This window comes from Gobio gobio, assembly GCF_949357685.1.
Source record: "Gobio gobio genome assembly, chromosome: 10".
In the NCBI taxonomy this organism is placed as follows: domain Eukaryota; kingdom Metazoa; phylum Chordata; class Actinopteri; order Cypriniformes; family Gobionidae; genus Gobio; species Gobio gobio.
In genome coordinates, this window is record NC_137116.1 from 37,305,509 (window position 1) to 37,329,917 (window position 24,409).

The 24,409-nt window shown below is 42.0% G+C and overlaps 1 protein-coding gene across 1 annotated transcript in view; it reads right to left on the reverse strand.

Moving 5' to 3' along the window:
- Positions 1 to 24,409, reverse strand: part of grid2 (glutamate receptor, ionotropic, delta 2) — a gene marked incomplete at both ends in the record, with an annotated part of 524,276 nt that overhangs the window by 22,662 nt on the left and 477,205 nt on the right. The window contains one exon of the mRNA XM_079827346.1: positions 6,032 to 6,198. Within this exon, the coding sequence (XP_079683472.1) occupies positions 6,032 to 6,198 (167 nt within the window). The remainder of the gene's footprint in view (positions 1 to 6,031; positions 6,199 to 24,409) is intronic.

A 24,409-nucleotide genomic window follows, 5' to 3' on the forward strand; every position in this document is an offset into this window, starting at 1 on the left:
GGATGCAAGGAAAAGACGCGAGGACGGAAGAATTGAATCAAGTGAAATGATATATCCTCCCTCCCTTTAGCGTCACTTCAAAGCGTCGTCAATTAATGACGACTCTACCCCGCAGGATTTAGCTTTCACATTGGATTCTTGAACAATAGAGAACTATTTAAATTGTAATAGTTTCAACCTCCACAAAATACCACATTTTTAATACCACAATCCATATTTTTAACTACACGCGACGCCGCGACATGCGATAAAAGGTATCTTTTCCATGTTCATTAGAGTTTTTGTCCTAACCAGCCGGGACGGCGACACGCGATGAATCCATTTTAGAAACGTTTTTTATTTGTCTACGACATCGCGGCTGGAATAACAACACAAAACATGGCAATGATAATCTCAGGTAATGTTTATGTGCTTTATTTAATGTTAAAAAGTGTGTAATGTGACTTTGAATGTCATTTAGTACTCCCAGCTTTGTTAGTCGTACTAAAAGCAACAAAGGATAATTCACCTCAGATCTTGAAATTAAACAAATTGAAACAAGAATGTTCAAACTGTGAACAAACAAGTATATCCTATGACAAAGATTGTTTTAGCAACTCGGTTTGTATTTTAGTAATGTTTATATGGTGTAATATTTGTGAATTTGATTATGTACTTATCCATTTCCTTGCGAGTGCCGTCAAGATTAATCTCTGGTGCTGTGCACTTGCCGCGAGAGCCCGCCCACACGCCATTGATTTGTTGCATCTCGCAGTCGCGTCACGTCTGATGTGGGCAGACATGTTGCTTGTCGCTGGAATCTTATCGTGTCGCGTGTAGTTAGGACACGGTGTTACCAGTTATTATTAACAATGAATTATTCAGTTAACTGCTTTTTTGTTGATGTATAGTATTACAGTTTGATTTATTTCCTTTAATTTTCTTGTGCTTTGATATAATTCTGCAACTGTCCTACAGTTGTTGTTATTTGACATACATTTGTGTATTGTACATTTAAACATAATAATATAATTAATAAACTGTGGCAAGATGACGTGAAGGGGGAGGAGAATTAATACGTGCGTCACGTTTAGTCAATAAAACACTTCCGCAAAGGATACACCTGTGTATCCTCGCTCATGACTCCTCAGAAAGCCTCCTCACTCCTCGATCCTCGCGGTGCAATTAGAGTTGAGATGTCCTACAAGATGGCTGAGCTCGGTCGGTTTCTGGTTCATTGGATGGAGGACGGAGGAGCGAGGAAACGAGGAGGGATATTGAGATTGAGAAGCACCCTGTCTTAAGAACTAGTACGACCAACTAGCAGTTAATTAGACTAATCTAAAGACTAACTTGTAAGCAGTTTATGCAACCGGCCACTCAACGTTAGTACGTTGCTATGTCATTGCACATTGCAAACTGGCCAAAATCAAAACAGCCTCTCTCTCTCTTTGATATTCTGGTTCTCAGAAATGGTTCAGGTTTATTTAATAATATAAACTGTCAAATCATGTGTAAACATGCCTAGGCCTACTTATTTCACTACCAAATGGGCTCATAAACAAAATATACTATAATTTAAAGCTCAATAGCATTTTGCAAACATTGAACATCCAAGGTAAAGCCAAATTTATGCCAGTATTGGATGGAGCACAAAGACACACTTGTACCCTGTTTCACAAGTATATGTTTCGATAACATGCCATCTGTTTAACCATCTAAAGATACAATCACATACAACCTGAAAGACTCACAATGCCAAGCACCTAAAATACCTCTCTCTGTTGCTCTTTATTTCACACTCTTTACCTCTCTTTCTTTCACATGCCTCCAGTGTGAACCAGCACACCAATCAATAATGTGTAATTTAGATCTCAACCTTAGAAATAATGATTTTGAAATTGCCTATATGCTAGATTATAAACCACATGTACTCAATAAGAAATAAACCCCCTGATATTTTCAGATTGGTAGCAGACTACATCAATCTAGACACTTACACACCTGAGAATACTTACACACAGAAAATAGCAGCGACTGGTGCTTTTCAAGCAAATATCTCTAAATAAATTACTTAAAAAGAAAGAAACAAGGTCAGAAATGTGTTTCAACATTTTTTTACAAATACAATTATGCAAAACAAAAACAAAAAACAAACAAACAAAAAAACATGAACGCTGAACTAAATGTGTTAATAGCCTACTTCAGCCGTATAAGCACTAAGCTTACCCCAAATTACATGATTTGAAATATTAGGGCTGCACGATATTGGAAAAATGACTGACTATGTTTACATGTGCACCAATAATGTGATTATTATGAGCAACTCTTCACTCCAGTTTACAAGCAAATTTTCATTATTCTGATTATTCGCTAATAAGTACCACACTAATAGGCATACAGTATACCATTGTTTTAACTACTCACATCAAATTCAAAATATATTTTTATGGATGTACTGGATATTATTCGGCGCACTGAAGAACATCGCAATTCCGGGTTTGCCTGCTTTCGTCATGTTCATCGTGCCTGGATGAAGATACAGAACAGAGACTGCGCAGCAAGTTTAACGATTGGAGAAGAGAAAACTTCAGAATAAAGTCACGGAGTTCATTCATGAAGTTATGTGAACAACACACGGCATCTGTGTAGAACCGAGCACATGCGCACTTTGGTCAGAGCAGTAATAATGCGATTAATGTGTTTACATGCCTGTGTATTTGGATTAAAATCGCTGTATGCCACATAGTTTAATGTGATTATGGTTACTACGATTATGAGCTTAATCGCATTAGTTTGATAGAAGTATTGAGTTTACATGAGGTAAAGTTAAATCGTAATATTGCCAAAATCACATTATGAGGGAGCATGTAAACGTATTAATTGTGATATTTTAGTTTTTCATCAATATATTGCGAAATGTTCACTAGAATGATTTATTTATTTTTTGAATGTGAACTGTCCATTTAGAGCTAAAGGATTTGGGAAAAACTTTCCACCTTTCAGTAACCATGACGTGAACAGGTATGAGGACTCCTCATTTTAAAACATCACTGCACACCACCTATATATACATGTCAGTGGTGTGCAGTAGTGTTTTAAAATGAGGAGGCTAAGTCCTCACATTTATATTCATTCTCAATTATCCCCCATCAAACCTGCCGCACACTTTAGAGGTCTGTTAAAAGTCAATGGGCTCAGAGGAGGCACGAGAGACGTGGACTCCCACTGTAACTTTACCTGTGGGTGTTGCTGTTGGACAGTGTTATTTTATATTTTATATAATATTATTTTATATAAATGTTATTTTCAAACATTAAACCAACAAGCTTTTATTTCTCTTTTCTTTTTAAGTTCTCCAGTTTTCAATGTGAAGCACCACACTGATACACAGTATATGAGCGTATATGAACCGAGCTGCTATGAGATGCTGAACACTGTATCATGAGCACTAAACCATATTGCGATATTGATTTTATTTTGATATTTCGTGCAGCCCTAATACAAATTGTACTTAATCCAATACTCTCAGACTTCCACTGAATCACAGCAAAAGGCCGAACCCAAAATACTGTGTTTGCCTCATGGTTAGTTAAATAATTTAGTCAATTAATTTTGCTGAATTAATTAATAACTTGCTAAAATATTGAAACTGGTTATACTTTATTTCGAGAGTCCACTTTAGACATTCCACTAACTATAAGTAACTCTGTAACTACATGTCAACTAACCCTCATTAGAGAATTAGTAGACTGTTAGGTTAGGGTTAGTAGAATAAATTGACATGTACTTGCAAAGTATACAGATTATTTGTATAAAGATATTTAACATATTGTAACAGTTTTTATTACATTTCAGGTGAATCTGTGCTTCCTGTTCACTTTCCAGACAAAAACGCATGCATTTAGTCCCATGGCAACAGATGGAAGATGGTGATTTGTGGCTTGGAACGGTAAGAGCTCCAAGCACTGTGCCTATAGAACAATGTAAGTGATAATTGGTGCACTTTCACTATGCATAATCTTTTTGGTACCTTACTTATAATTTTAGAGTTAAGTCAAGTTTTCCACTCTTTCTCTTCTCTCTGTGGGGCACTTTACTCATGCACTATGGCAGCTGTGTTCAGCTACTGCACTTGCATGTTCTCTCTTTAGACTCCCGGTGAGTAAACGCAGAGCATGTATCGACTTTTACGTCAACAATGGGGCCATCACTCAATGCTATCATATTTTTCTCAGTCTGTCACTATACTGGTATTTCAATATAGCAATTTCACTCAAAGTGACCGATTTAACACCACGTGGATCTCTATTCAGCTCCCCGTATTGAAGCAGCGGAGCAGAAAAACATGTTCCTGCCATTAAGAACGTATATGTTGATACGTTTGATCTTCATTGGTGCTGTATCTACTGCGTAGAAGCACTTCCTCTTAGGTGAGGCAAGAGAGTTAATCTTTTCACTTGAAGAATTGAGCTCTACGACTGGCTAAATCTGAAAGTCTTTTGTAAAACTCTCTCATATAATTTTGCTGTGAAATTTCCTCGCCATTGTTTCAGGAACCACAGGAAAACTTAAAATGGCTCTATTAAAATTAGAGTGGATGGTTGTCCAAGACCACAACAATGAAAAATGAAATACGCATGTCAATGAATAGCCTGTTAAACACACATTGTGAGGCCAATTTTCCAGCATCAGAGAAGAGAGAGCAGTGATGTTTTATATTTATAATAATAATAATAATATTTCAATAATAACAAATCTCAGAATAGTTTTAGCATGTTATTGAATATGGCAATGTTAATGTATTTGGTCTTGGCAGAGTAGGGGTATGTTTACACCACAAAATGAAAATGACTATAAAAGCTGTATTATGCGTGCCAGACCAGTAGTTGGTGATGTAACTTTGTCAAGAAACGCCCGTGAACACGTAATACGCATGTGTGAACATGTAATACGCATGTGTAACGGAGGCCAGCTAGTAGTCGCTGTGTGAGTAAACCTCACTCATTACACATGCACATGACGTCGCCGTTTTCAAAAATGCATGTTTTTGTTCTTTACATGGAGACAAGGCATAATTTTAAAAACCTTGCACTTTTTAAATGAACGGCCAAAACGCATAAAAAGTTTCCCGTTTTCAGTTGAAAACAGTGTTGTAAGATAGGATGATGCATAAATAGACACTTAAATCCTGTAGCAGATCTAGGCAGGTGGAGCTGGGGGAGGTGGAGGGTTTCAGAGGAACTCTGATAGCATGCTTCAGGACTAGCTTACAGCAAACACTGAACCAGACAATTTAAATGTTGAGCAAGCAATCTCATTGGCTGCAAGATCAGCAGAGGCCAATCAGCCTGTGCCAACACTTTGTGTAATGATTTTATTGCTGGCAGATTGCATGTAAAGGACCAATCTGTCTGTGCCCTCTATAGTTTAATGACAACTGCAGAAAACTGCAGATGGTTGTAACACTTTTTGCATAGACATTTGTTTTTTGAGCTGATAGTTAGTTATTTTAAAATCTCCAACTATCCCTAAAGGAAATACTGTACATGGGTTAACAATTACAAAAATCTTACAGTGTTGCATGGCAGTCACTCTCACACATTCCTATTTTGTTCTTTCTTGTTCAGACATATTTCTAGTTTTGTTTTTACATTTATGTGAACGTTTTATAAATCAAATATGAGAATGAGATCTGTGATTTAATATCTATCACCCTGACCAAATTCTACCTCATAAAATTTTTTGTACTGTAATTTTTACTCAGAGACTTGCAACTTGTACTGTTACTGAGGGTGGCACTCGTGTATAATAGTGATTTCATCCCTGGACCTACTTTCTAAGTGGTTAAACTGACTGTGTTACAACTCAGGCTGTGTTACAACCATTCCTGCTCTCCATTCTTTGAGAAATTGATTTTAAATCACAAACTCAGACTTTAAATGCCAAATTTAAATTGAATTTCCTTTAAACAAATCACTTCTTGTATAACAGCAGGGCTCCAGAGACGTAACAGCTACATATGGATAATAAGAATCTTATCATACAGTACCTCTGAGAGAAAACGTCCCTGTAGGGACTGCCATGCTGCATCGCGATGCCGTAGCCCCTGTCAGCCACATTGTTGCTCACGGTGTAGAGCGAGCAGTCCTCATCATTAATGGCCACATACTCCAGGACAGCTGCATCCCACACAAATGCAAAACGTCCGTACTTCACCTAAGAGGGTGAGAAAAAAGACACACATATGTACACAAAAGAATAGGAGAGTTAAGAGAGACGCAATGGAAATCACGTTCAAAGAAAAACAGAGAGGCACATGAGGACGAATTCAAAACCAAATCAGGTGGGAACCGACTATCCATAAATAACGCAACCAGGTGCTGAACATTGATCAAAAGTGGCTAGTCCACATAAAGCACCATTGCTGAAAAACAATCAAGCCTTAATTAAATCCCAGCAGGACCTCGCTACTCTTTTACCATTAATTGTTTATTAAGTAAGAGGTTTTACATCTTCAGTTTCAGGGTTTTACATCTTCAGTATGCAGGGTCGCTATTTCTAAATTTTACTTCTACCAAAACAAGTTCAGCAGAAAAGAAACCCTAACGCTCAAAATAATTAATTGGTTTGAGTAGAGCCAACTCAAATTAAAGAAATTAGTTCAATCAAATGAACTTTTATGAGTATTTAGAACTTTCTTTTTCTTTTGAGTTCACAAAACTGACACAGTTAAAGTTTACAGTTTAAGTGATCTGAATTGTTTCATTGTTTTGAGTTTTATGAACTTGTTTATTTTCATTTAGACAAACTTAAATTTAACTGAAACTGGGATGGGATTTCTATTTCCCAGCATGCTTTGCCATGACACTAAAAAGGGAGAGTAAATGCTAAAATTAAGTGTTATATGTTGTATTGTGCAAGATTAATGTTGAGGTGGAGATTTAGTATTGTTTAATGTTTTGTTATGCTAGTCAGCGTAGTTTCTGTTACATTGGGTATTTTGGGGTTACCTTTATGGGACTAAAAATATTTAAGTTGATAATTTTATTTTAAATGCATGTATGAATTAGCTTACTCACATATTTGAAGTTAAGAGCAATTCAAATGTATGAGTACAAAATAAAAATCTGCAATTCTGCTTACTTAAACGTTACATTTCTTAACTTGAAAAATTTGATACAACCGAGTTTTGTTCCGGTTTACAGTGTAATATAGATCTCTAAATACAATCTCTGCTCTTTGAGTAAAAATACACTGTTCAAAGTTAATCTTCAGCTCTACGAAAGTATTACATTCAAAAAAAGGCCTGTTTATTCAACAGACAAAAGAGGTATTCATTTTCGATACTGAAGATGCTATCCTTGAACAAGTCAAGAGAAAGATGGCCTCTATCCTCTGAGAGAACATTTCAAGGTTACGGAAGTCTTGCGAAAAAAAAAAAAAAAAAAAAAAAAAAAAAATCAATGTGCTTTTAATGAAAACCAGAGAGCTTTCTTTTTCAATTCCAGTCTATCTGCAGTTCAACATCCAAGGATATATTTTGAAGCGACCTCATGCTAAGATACGGTTAACTGATGATGTAAAATATGTACACACATTTGCATGTTTTTTTTTTAGTGCTAGACAAGGCTGACTTTTTAGGCAGAAACATTTTAATAGCCTTCTGATGATTTTTTCAGGCATTTCAAAACAGCCTGCAACAGGACAGAGCTAGATCAGAGAGACTGCCTTCAGAGAAAATCGTTATTAAATGAGAAAACATCTTATTTACCCCAAACGGCTTACCAGACGTAGCGTGTAACTACAGGTCAGTCTGCTAAGAACTAAAATGGGCTGCAAGTGGCTCCTGGCTTCAGAAAACACTGAGAATATTCTCACATCGAGAGCTTATTTAGATAAGAGCAGTAGTCATTTCACTGCAACGAATGCAGATGCAACTTCTCTGCTTACAGATATGAAGCTACTCCACAGGCTTCAACTGATAACTCTCCCCCTCATTCGGAGTCCCTTCAAAAGTGTTCAATATGCTTGGGTGCTTGTTTAAAAGATTGCATAGAGCTTTAGAAATGGGCCTATTGCAATTGTATTAGAAATATTCATTATATACGTATTAAGACATTTATTTTGCTTGGTTACAGAAATAAGCTGGGCGATATGGCAAAAAAAATTATCACAATAAAATGTTCATATCAGTCAACATTGATAATTGATACGATAAACGTTGAATCATTATTTCTTTCAAGTTTAAAGAAGATTTTTGCTCCTGAGTGAAATTTGTAGAAACCAGACCGCTAGTTGTGGTTTTGTCACCAACATGACAAACACCTGCAAAAACAGGTACACAAATTAATATTGCATGTTTTGTCTCTTAGAAATTCATATTTGACAGTAGCTTGAGTTGAGTGAAAGTAGCAGTAGCTTGAGTAGGGATGCAGATGTAAATGTATGTTCATTGACAAAAACAGTAACATCTGTAAAAACTGTAACAACATTTTTATAGGGTAAAATTTGGTCTTCCATGGTATTTGGATCATGTTAACCACAGATAACACTAGCTCACATGACCACAGAGGAGTGAAGGAGTAGGGGTGCTAAGGGTGCTGCAGCAACCCCTGGCATGGAGCCCAAGAAAAAAGGGAGATCTTTACAGTGTTGCCAGACTGGGCGGGTTTGAATTTGATTGTTCGGGTAAAAAATGGTTTGGGCGGGTAGACAAAGTTTGAGCTGGTTTTGAACATCTACATTTTATTTGGTTAACAAACAAAAACCATGTGTGCATCTAATCAGTCATCACGACGTTACTAAACACACAGGCCGAGCGCAGAGTCGGCTGGTGTTGGTGTTGGCGTCATTCAGCCAATCACAAGCGACAGCAGACATACCCGATGATTCGCGAGTGATGGGTTTTTAGTGCAATAAGGGATCAGATTTTGAACTTGTATATTCAAGTGATTGCTATGCCAAAGTGGCCTAAATAGCTACATTAAAGAGCGGGAGAATGAGCCAACTCTCAAAACATGGATTACACCTGTGTAATTTTAATATGATATGGTATACCTCCTAAATAAAAGATATTTGGATATTCCTCTAACTTAAAATGAATGCTTAGTTTGTGGTTCATTATTATTTTTTAATGAAAACACAAAAACAGTAAAACAAAGAAAAGTAAAACTCACTTATTATTAAATGAAGAAATACTATTTTTTATTAATAAATGCTCTCTTGCACTTTTGCCTCTGCCATCGTCTTGTCAGTCAGTGCGCTTCACTCTCGTCACATGACTCGTGCGGTTCTGCACTGCTTAAAAAGCTAAACAACGGTGTGGGCGGTGGGCAAGTAATCTGTGTATGGCTGAACACCACGTAACTCCAAGCAAATAAAATTGTATTTAATAACATGAAAATAAGTATAAAAAAATTGGTTAAATATCGTACTGACTTGTACAAGTTGACTGATAATAATATTTTTTTAATACAAATGTGTGTACTCCGCATCCCTGTAGGAGCATATATTCATCTTACACACACACAAACCTCACAAAAGATCTCACCACAACATAAGAACATTAAATTGAGAAGCAGAATAGAGATTGTTTTGTAATACCGGAGGCCTTTTCTATTGATTCTAATTCAATTGAACTCAGGCAGCAGAGAAAAAATGGCCTGTGGTACAATTGCAGGTGATAAAATTGCCAAAGCCGCATTATAATGGGCATGTGACAGAGACAAGGCCTGCAAACAACGAAGAAATATACCACAGGCTGGAAGTGGCAAAAAAGGTGAGAGAAAGAGAAACTTTTTGACCTGGAGCACATTACAGAGAGAAAAGTGAAGCATGTCCTACAGCCCTCCAGCAATGGCAATCATAGGGGCTGTGATTTTAATTGTGCCAAGGTAATTATTTCAAGCCATTTTCCCTAAAGGAAACAATGCTCAGTGAATCCTAATCAGTACATTGTTTTTAAAGGAGGCATCAAGCACATGCCCTCATTAGATTTATATTCACCAATACATATTCAACGTTTTCTCCTAACAACAGGGCACTGAGTTAAAGTAAATGCACACATTGGATGCGACTGTACTGGAAATGTTGTGTTCGCAACACGCTCATGGTTTCAAAGGCTTGGGAAAATGACAACACTCTAAAAAAACAGCAGGATTCCTCTGATATTTGGTGAGAAGTCAGCCCAATAATATGAAACGAATCAAAGCTTTTATGAAATCAATAACTTCCAAAAGGACACAGCTGCATAATTTTCAAAAGGTGCAGAGGTTGTTTTTACTTTCTTTTTTTAAAAACCTAGTTCATTCAAAGTTACCCAAGTGAATTATGTATAAAGGCCACACCTTTATTACGGACACATATTTAATTTGGAAAGAACAGCCCAGAGAAATATTATATAAATCTTCCTCAGAACAGCAGTAAATGAAAGTGCTTAAAAGGATATATAGATATTGCTTCAACATTATCTAAGCCACAACATATATTTTCCCAAAAAGAAGCATCATTTGACTTCTTTCGCCCACATTTGTTAAGGTGTAAAAGCATAGTAGGCGTAATTTCCATGAGTTTGCCTGCTGGTCATCATATGCTGGGTTTTCAGCCACATATTTTAGTGCAAATTTTGAGATATGATATTAAAATAATTCTGGCTAGAAACAGCAAGATGAGAATAAAATTCTCAAATGTGCATAGAAAAAGAGCTGTGCATAAGATGTGCATAAACTATGAGCCACATGCACATCAAAAAAAGTAATGTGACTGAAAAAAATACATTGCTCAAACATAAAACATCTTCTGGCGATAGCTAACAGACACAAAGTCATTTATTACATCACTAAAAGAACCATAATGGATTCCTTGGAGGCTAAACCTTTTTCATTTTGCGCAAATTTCCCCAAAAGTGACGATCATGTTTTCTTGAACACATGGGATAGAAATGCTGCCTTTCACAAATAGTTTATGCGAAATTCATAATTAAATTCACAACTTGGATGGAAACATAGCTAAAGATTGAAGTCATTGGAGGGTTTAATGCTAACAGTTTTCATTTGTAGCATTCATCCGACTGGTTTTGAGTTGCAGGGCATAATATATTGGATTTATTTTACTCTACATGAAAAGTACCTGGTCAAGTTTCTATTCGGAACCTTAAATCAACCTTAAAAGTCTCAGAAAAGTCTAATTTTTCCTTAGATTAAAAAAATCTCTTTTTTAGGTTCCAACTCTAAAAGAACAAAAGCACAAGACGCTTCAGAAACCATGCTGCAGAGAACCCGAGGAAGTGTGGAGAGAGGCCTGCTTCATTTGATGAAGGAGGACATTCCTGCTGAGTGATCTTCTCCCAGGACAGCATTACTGAGAGCCAATCAGCTTTGTCCTCGGCTGTCCTGCTGAGACTTCTTCAAAAGGCCTGGGCTCAAGGTCCCAGAGGCCATTGTGCCAGCCGCAAGATTTTGTACATGGAACAGACTGACCTCTATTAAGGTCGGCTTCGTTCTGTTTCGAGAATTGGTCCCCAGCGACAAAGTGGGCTCACTTTCATTTCTATCCAAAGCACTTTATAATTTAACCCATGATTGCACCTTTACCGAAACGGCTCCATATCCAAGCAAATCTAAAATAAAATCCAAATGCCGAGTGTTTGTATAATTACTACTTGTCTCAACTGATGTTGCTTGTATAAAAGGTTAAAAAAAAAAAAAAAAAAAAAAAAAAACTGAGCTGAACTCCTTATGACAAGCAAAACTCAAGAGAAAAAAAGAGAAAATTATACATTACATTTTTCCTTCATTTAGGAATGCAAAGTTGGGGTCTACTTTAACAATGTGCTGCTTAAAAGAATAGTTCATAGTTAAAATATATATACCCCGTGAAGTGACTAACACCGATTCCCTTTCAGTCGGTCACTACGACGTACGTCGGTATTACCGACGAATTGGGATCACTTTAGAGAGCCCCTATCAGCTTCGAGATTTAGAGAACAGGCCAATGGGCCATTGGCGTGCGAGATTTGCATCTCGCGCTCCGCCCCGCGCCGCGGGTATAAACAGGAAGCGAGAGCATCGCACTGACGTCATTCACTTCGGAGCCGAACGGCGTTGATGAAGCAAGCCTGCTTTTCTAAAAGAAAGCCTATCTGCAAGAGAGATGCTCCAGAGAACGAGAAGGACGCTCTGTGTTGGCGAAAAGGCACAATCAGTGCGACCGCATGTTCACCGCTGCATCAGCATAACAAACTGCTGTTCTCACAGCAACTGTCGGTCTGGTGAGGGCGTTTGTTTCAGTGAGTGCACCACAGGACTGCACTTACCACCTGTGTGTTGCCACGGTCTTCCCCTGGGTGCTTCAGCACTGTTTAAAGAGCGTTTCCTCACAAAAGAGCAACACGGGTGTGACACTGCGTCTTTTTCAAGACGTCATTCCACTCGTGCGTTTCTGGATGCGGTTGTTTCCTGTCCTGACGGCCACGATCCCTCTCGCATAAACATGTTGAGACTGTGTTCGTGGGTGATCCGTGTTCTCTCAGGGGAACGGGATCACGTCGACGCGCTGGTCATCTCGCCTTCCGCGTGAGGGTTTGAGTGTTCAGCGCGCCGTGTGCCGTCTAGCTGCCGAGTGACAGCGCGGGTTGCCACGGCAGCTCAGCGCGCGTCACTCGCCGGCTACGCATTTTGAGACTGTGTTTGTGGGTGGTCTGTGCTCTCTAATGAGAGCATAGCCACGTCGGCGCGCTGTTCGTCTTGCCTTTTTCATAAGGGCTTGAGTGTTCAGCGCGCCGTGTGCCGTCTCACGGCCACGCCCACTGTCTCACATGTCTGCTGGTAGCTTACAGATGGGATTGCTGGTCCTAAAAAATAAATAAATAAATAAATAATAAAAAAGGACCTAGCGTTTCGTTTGGGGCTCTAGCAGAGGACAGATGTCAATCGCTGCATCGGAGAGAGGGCTGTTATGTGTTGAAAATGAAGATGATGCTGAGATTCCCACTATAATAGTGGGCGCTCGTGCTGAATCCTATTCATACTCGACAGCCATGCTTTCTCGGATGGCTGAGGCATAGTGTAACGCATAAATCGCCTTGCCTGCCCCTTGCCTTTCCCGGATGTGCGTTGGAAGGCTTTTGCATTATGGAACTATTGGTGCCAATATATGGAACACCAATAGGGTCATAATCTGTATAAAGTTTTCCTCTCTCACTACCCTCATCGGTGGGGTGGCAGTGCCACTGGCAGGCCACCTCCGCCCTGCTTAGGGCATGAGGGTAGTTCTCAGCCGAGGTTGAGCTGCGCACAGCGCTGGCCCTCGGCTAGACGATGTCCAGAAACACCATTGACCCGGATTTGGTTCGGGACTGTTCTTCCCCCGGAGGAGGTCCAGGTAAAAACCATTAGTAATTCTGTTCCGCCACTGGGGTTAAAAACAGCCAGTGGTACCCAAAAATACATATATATATATATAAAAAAAAAAAAAAAAAAAAAAAAAGAGAAGAACAGTTCCAATATCTCTAGGTCTCGGGAGTTCAGGAATGGCAGCGTGTGACGCTACAAGCCTCGCCGCCCTCATTCCCCTCCCCACAAGAGGGCGAGAATGGCAGTGTGTGACGCTACAAGCCTCGCCACTCTCATTCCCCTCTTCTCAGCGGTGTGTGGACGACAGTGCGCGACGCTATGCCTCGCCGCTCTTGTTCCCCGCTGAGGAAGGAGGTGAGGCAAACCTGTGCAACGCCACAAAGCCTTGCCACGCTCAGCCCCTCCATTTGGAGAGCGCGCTGGCCGGTGTACAATGCTCCCATGCCTTGTCAGCCTCTGGTGCCTCTCCAAATCACCAGCAGGGGGTGCCGGCTGTGGGAACGCACTCAAGCGGCCTTCCCACACTCGCACACCCCCTCAGCGGATGCAGGTCGTGTGTCAGACCCAGACCCCTACACGGACCACTCCCATGTCGTCCTGGGGTCCCTGCATTCCGCCTCGCTGCCCTGCTGCGGGTACGTCTGTGGTACCGATGACCGTGCTTGTTCGGTCTGGGGGCCTGGCTAGCGCTCCCCGGCCCGTCTCGCTGGGTCATCTGTACCATCAGACTCGGCTTGCGATTCAGTTCGCCCAGCGTCCACCCAAGTTCGGGGGCATTCACTTCACGTCTATTGTGTGGGTGGATGCCCCCGTGCTTCAGGCGGAGATCGCTGTCCTACTGGCGAAGGACGCGATAAAGCCGGTCCCTCCAGCCGATATGAAGTCCGGGTTCTACAGCCCGTACTTCATTGTACCCAAGAAAGGCGGCGGGTTACGGCCAATCTTGGACCTGCCTTACTTGAACCGTTCCCTCCACAGGATGCCGTTCAGAATGTTAACGCAGAAACGCATCTTCAGGTGCGTCCGTCCCCAGGATTGGTTTGCAGCGATCGACCTGAAGGACGCGTACTTTCATGTCTCGATTCTCCCTCGACACAGACCGTTTCTACGCTTTGCTTTCGACGGACGGGCATGTCAGTACAAAGTCCTGCCCTTCGAGCTGTCCCGAGCTGAGGCTATTGCTCCCATGAGAGAGCGTGGTGTTCGTCTTCTTAACTATCTCGACGACTGGCTGATTCTTGCCCAGTCGCGGGAACAGTTGTGCGAACACGGGGACATGGTGCTTCGGTCGCCATGACAGCGCGCCTCACCGAGGAGCGTGTCCAGTCGGTGTTGAGCTGCTTGAATACGTTCAAACGCAGTACAGCGGTTCCACTGAAATAATTTCAGAGGCTCCTGGGGCATATGGCAGCAGCAGCCGCAGTAACGCCGCTAGGGCTGCTCCATATGAGACCGCTTCAACACTGGCTACACGACCGAGTCCCGAGATGGGCGTGGCACAGCGGGTCCCTCCGTGTCCAAGTGACGCCGAGATGCCGCCAAACCTTCAGCCCGTGGTCGGACCCTTCATTTCTACGGGCAGGAGTGCCTCTAGAACAAGTGTCCAGGCATTCTGTTGTCTCCACGGATGCCTCATCCACGGGCTGGGGTGCCACGTACAACGGGCTTGCAGTATCGGGTCTGTGGACGGGGCCCCAACTGCAATGGCATATCAATTGCCTGGAGTTGCTGGCGGTTCGTCTTGCTCTCAGCCACCTCAAAGGGTCGCTCAAAGACAAGCACGTTCTGATCCGGACGGACAGCACTGCGGCCGTTGCGTACATCATCAAACAGGGTGGTCTACGCTCCCGCCGCATGTCCCAACTCGCCCGCCATCTCCTTCTGTGGAGTCCGAAGCATCTGAGGTCCCTTCGTGCCATCCACATTCCGGGCCCGCTCAATCATGCGGCCGACGAGCTGTCACGGTTGCCCGTGCGGCCCGGGGAGTGGAGACTCCACCCCCAGGTGGTCCAGCTGATTTGGAGTCGCTTGGGGCCGCACGGATCGATCTGTTTGCCGCCCCGACACGACCCACTGCCAGTGGTACTATTCCCTGCCCGGGGGAACCCTCGGCACAGATGCCCTGGCACACAGCTGGCCCCGGGGCCTATGCAAATATGCGTTCCCCCCCAGTGAGCCTTCTTGCACAGACACGGTGCAAGGTCAGGGAGGACGAGGAGCAGCTCCTCTTGGTAGCTCCGTACTGGCCCAACAGGACTTGGTTCCTGGAACTAGTTCTCCTCGCGACAGCACGTCCATGGCCCATTCCTCTGAGGAAGGACCTCCTGACTCAGAGACGCAGCACCCTGTGGCACCCGCGTCCGGACCTCTGGAAACTCCATGTCTGGTCCCTGGACGGGATGCGGAGGTTCTAGGTGACCTACCACAAGCGGTAGTTGACACCATCACTTCCGCCAGAGCCCCCTCTACGAGACGGCTATATGCGTTGAAGTGGAACCTGCTCGTCGACTGGTGCTCTTCTCACCGAGAAGACCCCCGAAAGTGTTCGGTCAGATCTGTGCTCTCTTTTCTTCAAGACGGTTTGGAGCGAAAGCTGTCTCCCTCCACCCTCAAGGTGTATGTTGCCGCTATAGCACAATCATGACCTGGTTAATAGTTAATTCATTAGGCAAGCACGATCTGATCGTCAGGTTCCTGGGGGGGCGAGGAGATTAAATCCGCCTCGTCCTCCCTTTATACCCTCTTGGGACTTGACTCTGGTGCTGACGCACTTCAGAGGGCGCCCTTTGAGCCTTAACAGTCAGCGGAGCTTAAGATCTTGTCTCTAAAGACAATACTCCTGATTGCATTGGCCTCAGTTAAGAGGGTAGGGGACCTGCAGGCATTTTCGGTCAACTAATCGTGCCTGGGATTCGGGCCAGGTGACTCTCAGGTAACCCTGAGACCCCGGCCTGGATATGTGCCAAGGTTCCCACTACTTCCTTCCGGGACCAAGTGGTGAGCCTGCAAGCGCTGCCTTCGGAGGAGGCAGACCCAGCCCTGGCTTTTCTCTGTCCAGTTCCCGCCTGCGCGTCTATGTTGACAGAACGCAAAGCTTAGGACCTCAGAGCAGCTCTTCATCTGTTACGGAGGACAGCAGAAGGGAAAGGCTGTCTCCAAGCTGAGGATGGCCCACTGGATAGTGGACGCCATCGTCTTGGCTTATGAAGCCCAAGACGTGCCCTGCCCGCTCGGGTTAAGAGCCCACTCCACTAGGGGTGTTGCTTCTTCTTGGGCGCTGGCTCGTGGCGCCTCGCTGACAGATATTTGTAGAGCTGCGGGCTGGGCGACACCTAACACGTTCGCTAGGTTTTATAGCCTATGTGTAGAACCGGTGGCTTCTCGTGTGCTCGCTTCCCATAGTCAGCAGCTGAAGTGCCCGTTCTAAGTGTCGGCTTGCTGCGCCATTCCCTTCCCCATGGAACGGATACGTGCGCTTATTTTCTCCAGTCAAGTTCCCCAGGATTGGCGAACCCTGTTGAGTCCTCCGCACCCCTCGGCAGTCGGATGTGGCGGAGCGTCTGACGCCAGGTCTGGCACTTGTATGCATTGGTGGAACTTGTGTCGGACTGGGGTCCGTATGTCGTGACCCCTACGGCGATCCCATACGTGTATTCTCACCGGTACAGCTCCCTGCGGTGAGCTTGTGTCTTTCCCTTGGCAGAGTTCCTCTGCCGTCTCAGTTCGGTGTCGTCCCCCGCCTGTATAGGCCGGGGCCACCTCTGGGACTTCCGTATGTTGTGCTGCCCACGGCCAGCCCATACGTGTTCTCTCCACACGGTAACTCCCTCCGGGCATGATGTGGCTCCCGCAGCGTCCTTCGGGCACGCTTTCCCAGCGTTATCCAATAAGTCTGCTGAATGGGTCTTGCGGAACAGCAGTGTGACTCTCCCTGCGTGAATTTCCCCGCCCGCATCAGAACGGGGTCTGAGGGGCTCTCGCTGGGCGCTGGAAGTGGTAGTAACTGTGGCGTTTTCCATAGGGATCCCAATTCGTCGGTAATACCGACGTACGTCGTAGTGACCGACTGAAAGGGAACGTCTCGGTTACGTATGGTAACCCTCGTTCCCTGAAGGAGGGAACGGAGACGTACGTCCCGTCGCCACAGTTCCTTACCATCACTGAATGGCCGAGTCACTAGTTCGGCTCCTCAGTGAAAAACATCAGTGCGATGCTCTCGCTTCCTGTTTATACCCGCGGCGCGGGGCGGAGCGCGAGATGCAAATCTCGCACGCCAATGGCCCATTGGCCTGTTCTCTAAATCTCGAAGCTGATAGGGGCTCTCTAAAGTGATCCCAATTCGTCGGTAATACCGACGTATGTCTCCGTTCCCTCCTTCAGGGAACGAGGGTTACCATACGTAACCGAGACGTTATCTCCATCACGGCACCTGCTAGTGGGTGGGATATATTAGGCAGCAAGTGAACATTTTGTCCTCAAAGTTGATGTGTTAAAAGCAGGAAAAATGGACAAGTGTAAGGATTTGAGCGAGTTTTACAGGGACCAAATTGTGATGGCTAGATGACTGGGTCAGAACATCTCCAAAACTGCAGCTCTTGCGGGGTGTTCCTGGTCTGCAGTGGTCAGTATCTATCAAAAGTGGTCCAAGGAAGTAACAGTGGTGAATCGGCAACAGGGTCATGGGCAGCCAAGGCTCATTGATGCACGTGGGGATCGAAGGCTGGCCCATGTGGTCCGATCAGACAGATGAGCTACTGTAGCTCAAATTGCTCAAGAAGTTAATACTGGTTCTGATAGAAAAGTATCAGAATACACAGTGCATCGCAGTTTGTTGCGTATGGGGCTGCATAGCCGTAGACCTGTCAGGGTGCCCATGCTGACCCCTGTCCACCGCCAAAAGCAGCAACAGTGGGCAGGTGAGCATCAGAACTGGACCACGGAGCAATAGAAGAAGACGGCCTGGTCTGATGAATCACGTAGATGGCCAGGCGTGTGTGCGTCGCTTACCTGGGGAACACATGGCACCAGGATGCACTATGGGAAGAAGCCAAGCCGGTGGAGGCAGTGTGATGCTTTGGGCAATGTTCTGCTGGGAAACCTTGGGTCCTGCCATCCATGTGGATGTTACTTTGACACGTACCACCTACCTAAGCATTGTTGCAGACCATGTACACCCTTTTTAATGGAAACGGTATTCCCTGGTGGCTGTGGCCTCTTTCAGCAGGATAATGCGCCCTGCCACAGAGCAAAAATGGTTCAGGAATGGTTTGAGGAGGACAACAACGAGTTTGAAGTGTTGACTTGGCCTCCAAATTCCCCTGATCTCAATCCAATCGAGCATCTGTGGGATGTGCTGAACAAACACGTCCGATCTATGAAGGCCCCACCTTGCAACTTACAGGACTTAAAGGATTTGCTGCTAAAATCTTGGTGCCAGATACCATAGCACACCTTCAGGGGTCTAGTGGAGTCCATGCCTTGACGGGTCAGGGCTGTTTTGGCAGCAAAAGGAGGACCAACACAATATTAGGATCGGTGTATATATATTGTCATGGTTGTTCTGTTAGTGTCATTATTCTGGGACTTTTTAGTTTGTATTCATTAGTTCATGTGTTCCTTTGTTCAGTTTTTCCCACTTTGCCTTGGTTACCATGGTTACAAGTATGATTAGTTCTTTGCTTCAGCTGTGTGTCATTAATTACCTAATTTTCTTTACCATTTAAGTTCTTGTGTTTTAGTGTTAAGTTGTCCAGTCTTGTTTAAGTTATGCGTGTAGGTTATGTTTTCTTTTTCTCTGTTTACCTGTCCTCATCTTATTAAAGACTATTTACATTTATCTTCATCTTCGTGTGTTTGCCACAACCCCATGCTAACAGATATATACACACACATTAGTGCTGTCAATCACTTAAAAAAATTTACTAATTAATTACACATTTTTCTACATTACACAAACTATTAGTCTAAATTCAGTTGCTATTTATTTTAAGATATAATAAACACTCAAATAACACATTGTATACAAACATGTAAACTTTACATAAGGCAGTTTTTGCATTAACTTCTAAATCTAATTATACAATTATGTTTTAACTCCAATTCGTTGTTGAAATATAATCATTTATTCACAGTGGCTGTCATTTTCATGACTGATTTATTTAAACATACATTAAATAATCAAGACATCACTAACAGGTTAAGTAGAATATAATGAATATATAGGCTAATATAAAATATAGTGCAATTCACACACTAAAAATCCCACACTGCACCTTTAAAGAGCGTCAAAATGGCATTTAACGTTTGAATTTAGTGATAAAATGGAATGAATGTGTGGAAACTCGGATTTGAAGTATGTTCCGTGCGTAAAACAAGCCTACTGTTAACTGTCAAAGATTGCATTCAGTACACATGTGCACTGTACCGGAAGTCCTGTACCGAAACTGTTCGGTACTAATACATGTACCGTTACACCCCTAATATACGAACCAATATATAGCTATTGGAAACTATCCCTTTGAAACTTTCAATGGATGGATATTATGGAAATTCTTTACATGCATGCATCTTTTTTTGTGCAAAATACCTAATGGAAACTATCCCTTTAAGACAAAATAAATGTTTTTCAAAATCTGAAAAATATACAGTCTTTTGGCAATTTTTGTGGATATCATTAATTAGCCATTTTTAGAGAGGTACAGTTGAGCAACGGTCTTTATAAGCTTTCACGCAGGGTACGCTGAAATCACACATCCAGGTGGCCTGTGCTCGAATCTGTACTCGATGGAGACAACATGGAGAGACACCAATATGAGACAACTTCCTCTCCCATGTTTCCTCTCCTCTCTAATTGGCTTTGAGCTGTCATTAGTACTCTCTATCCTACAGAAAATGAAGGAAAAGCAATTAATAGTCCATCACAGACCATATGCAAAAGGACGTACCTCTTTCCCAAAGACAGGATCTATAAGGGAGTGAGGAATAATTAGGCACAGATGTTTGAGAAACAGTCCAGGACAGCTCACTGAGCTAGAACTGAAATACGGTTGCTAATGGGATATGGCATGAATCTTAATTTTTTTCACTCCTCTTTTTCAATCTGTTGTTTTGCAATATTACAAATATTACTCCTTACAGACTGTTCATATGTGAAGAATAATGGAGGAAAATTCTCAATATCTAAAAAAAAAAATACAGTTTACAGTTGAGTCTCTGTAGCATGAAGAGTTACCTCTTTGAAAACCAAAACAAGCTTGTACGATCACCCGTCTTACATACCACTTATTATTTCTTAAAGGGATAGTTCACCCAAAAATAAAACTTCCAGCATCATTTACTCAACCCAATGTATGGACAAAAAACGTCATATCATCTTCTGTGTTCTCCAGAAGAAAGAAACAACACGAGTGTAAGTGTTTGTCAGATGAACTATCCCTTTTAAAAACTATGATATAATGGATAATTCCAAAAACTACAAAGTACAATTCAATAAATATAATAGCTTCTCATAATTCCTTATCCAACATGAAAAAAAAAAAAAATCATTATGTCAAAGTCACTGTTGTAACATTTTGCAGTCATACTTGTCAATTTTCCATAAGGCTCCAACATGAAAATGGCAAACAGCAGTGCGTTCAGCAGGGAGTGAACATTTGAGGGAGAATATGACATGCAGGCTATTGATTGCTAAAACGGATGAATTATGCCTCTGACATTTAGAGGGAATGGTGAACCACAAAAAAAAGTGTAATTCTCGTTTTCTGTTTTCATTTCTTAAAAGAAAAGCATCAACTCATGTAGAAAATTTCTGCCTATTTTGGAAAAATAATAATAAAAAGATGCATGAATGCCTACAGGTGCTGGTCATATAATTAGAATATCATCAAAAAGTTGATTTATTTCACTAATTCCATTCAAAAAGTGAAACTTGTATATTATATTCATTCATTACACACAGACTGATATATTTCAAATGTTTATTTCTTTTTCTTTCTTTGATGATTATAACTGACAAATAAGGAAAATCCCAAATTCAGTATCTCAGAAAATTAGAATATTGTGAAAAGGTTCAATATTGAAGACACCTGGTGCCACACTAACTCAAAACACATGCAAATGCCTTTAAATGGTATCTCAGTCTAGTTCTGTAGGCTACACAATCATGGGGAAGACTGCTGACTTGACAGTTGTTCAAAAGACGACCATTGACACCTCGCACAAGGAGGGCAAGATACAAAAGGTCATTGCAAAAGAGAGCTCAGAGATCACAGAGCTCTGTGTCCAAGCACATTAATAGAGAGGCGAAGGAAAAGATGTGGTAGAAAAAAAGTGTACAAGCAATAGGGATAACTGCACCCTGGAGAGGATCCACTACGCACAGACGTATGCAAGACATGGGTTTCAGCTGTCGCATTCCTTGTGTCAAGCCACTCTTGAACAACAGACAGCGTCAGAAGCATCTCGCTGGGCTAAAGACAAAAAGGACTGGACTGCTGCTGAGTGGTCCAAAGTTATGTTCTCTGATGAAAGTAAATTTTGCATTTCCTTTGGAAATCAGGGTCCCAGAGTCTGGAGGAAGAGAGGAGAGGCACACAATCCACGTTGCTTGAGGTCCAGTGTAAAGTTTCCACTGTCAGTGATGGTTTGGGGTGCCATGTCATCTGCTGGTGTTGGTACACTGTGTTTTCTGAGGTCCAAGGTCAACGCAGCCGTATACCAGGAAGTTTTAGAGCACTTCATGCTTCCTGCTGCTGACCAACTTTATGGAGAAGCAGATTTCATTTTCCAACAGGACTTGGCACCTGCACACATTGCCAAAGCAACCAGTACCTGGTTTAAGGACCATGGCTTAATTGGCCAGCAAACTCGCCTGACCTTAACCCCATAGAAAATCTATGGGCTATTGTGAAGAGGAAGATGCGATTATGCCAGACCCAGCAATGCAGAAGAGCTGAAGGCCACTATCAGAGCAACCTGGGTTCTCATAACACATGAGCAGTGCCACAGACTGATCGACTCCATGCCACGCCGCATTGCTGCAGTAATTCAGGCAAAAGGAGCCCCAACTAAGTATTGAGTGCTGTACATGCTCATACTTTTCATGTTCATACTTTTCAGTAAGCCAAGATTTCTAAAAATCCTTTCTTTGTATTGGTCTTAAGTAATATTCTAATTTTCTGAGATACTGAATTTGGGATTTTACTTATTTGTCAGTTATAATCATCAAAATTAAAATAAATAAACATTTGAAATATATCAGTCTGTGTGTAATGAATGAATATAATATACACGTTTCACTTTATGAATGGAATTAGTGAAATAAATCAACTTTTTGATGATATTCTAATTATATGACCAGCACCTGTATATCATTTCGTTCCTGAATTAATCAGTTTTTAAACAAATAGTTTGAGTGAATAAGTCAATGACTCATTCATAAAGAACATAACTTGTTTCATTGCTGAATTGTCACCACCTACTCAGGTTACAATATAATCTGTAGAAAGAAACGCTAAAAATATCCTCACCACTAAGGGTGTGTTCACACTTGGCATGTTTGGTTCAATTAAAACGAACTGTGGTGCGATTGCTCTGTTAGTGTGGTTCATTTGAATAAGTGTGAATGCTGGTGTGCACCAAACAAGCGTATACTGAGACAGCTGAAAACATGGGTTTCGGTCCGCTTCCAAACAAACCCTGGTGTGGTTCGAATTATATATGAATGCAACACGGACCAAAGACATGTTAACGAACCAAAAACAGGAAAATGCGACCCTAAAAAAGGACAGAATGCTCACGCATACCTGTTTTTTCACTTCATAGTCGTAATGTTGCCTTCACAGTTTGGTACAGGCATCAGGATCTCCAGGATCTTCGCTTGTGTGTGTGACGGAGGAATTCTTGCCACTGTTTTGACTACTTTATACATTTTATAAACTCTTCACAAGTTCTCAGCTGGTCAAAATACCATCATATTTAGCCCAGCACACAGAATTGTTTTGGATGTTCCGTCACAAAATAGACAATATGTTATAAAAGCCAACAAATCAGGTTGTGAACGTATCCCTTTGCCTTTAGGTCCGGAATCTTTAGGTTCTGTGATAAAAATGCCAATCTGAGCGCTAAGTGGACCAGGACTAAATGTTTTTTTTTTTTTTTTTTATGGCGGAACCGAACCACAAGTGTGAACACACCTTAAAATACTGAGTGATAGTTTGTGAAAGTCCCATTTCTTTTGAATTTTCAGCATTGTTTGAACACTGTTTGACCAAACAGATTCAAGGACAAGGACAAAGCTTCCACCTCTCCAAGTGCTATGAATGTTTGCACATACAAAGCTAAAATACAATGGTTAATTTAACACTGAATTTGAGGCTATGTATAAGCTGAACTGTTCTTTTGATCATTTACTCAAACACACCAGGGTTAGACATAGCCTTCAAAAGAAAAGAGAAGAGGGTCTGTGCATATCCTTTTGAGCTTCCCACACAAAGGGCGAAAGATAAAGCAGCTAAGACAGCCATGAGACGGAAAGTTTAGCCTCAGAGAATATAGAGATTGATTGCAAAGAAAGTCATCTAACCTCTGCAACAACACTTCTCTTCCACTTGAAAAACAAATATTTAACAGATTATTTTAGCGATAAGGAAGGGACTTTTACACCCTTATGTCAGTTCAAACCCATAAGACTGGTTAAATTTTGAAACACAAATTAAGATATTTTCAATGAAATATAAGAGGTTTCTGTCCCTCCATTGAAAGTCTATAACCAAAACTTAGATGATCCAAAAAGGTCATAAAGGCCTCAGAAAATTAATCTTTATGAATTAAAGTTTAATCCAATTCTTGTGAAGAGATACAATTGCTTTATATGGGTTTGGAACGACATGAGTGTGAGTAACTGATGACAGAATTTAAATTTTTGGGTTATCTATCCCTTTAACTCCTTTCAAAAAACAGTCAAAGACAAGTGGGAGAAGGTCAGGTCACCCACCACTTCGTCACACACCGAATCACAGTCTCTACCAAGCCTTGGAACACAATTTTTTTGGTGTGATATTGAAATAGTCTAGAAA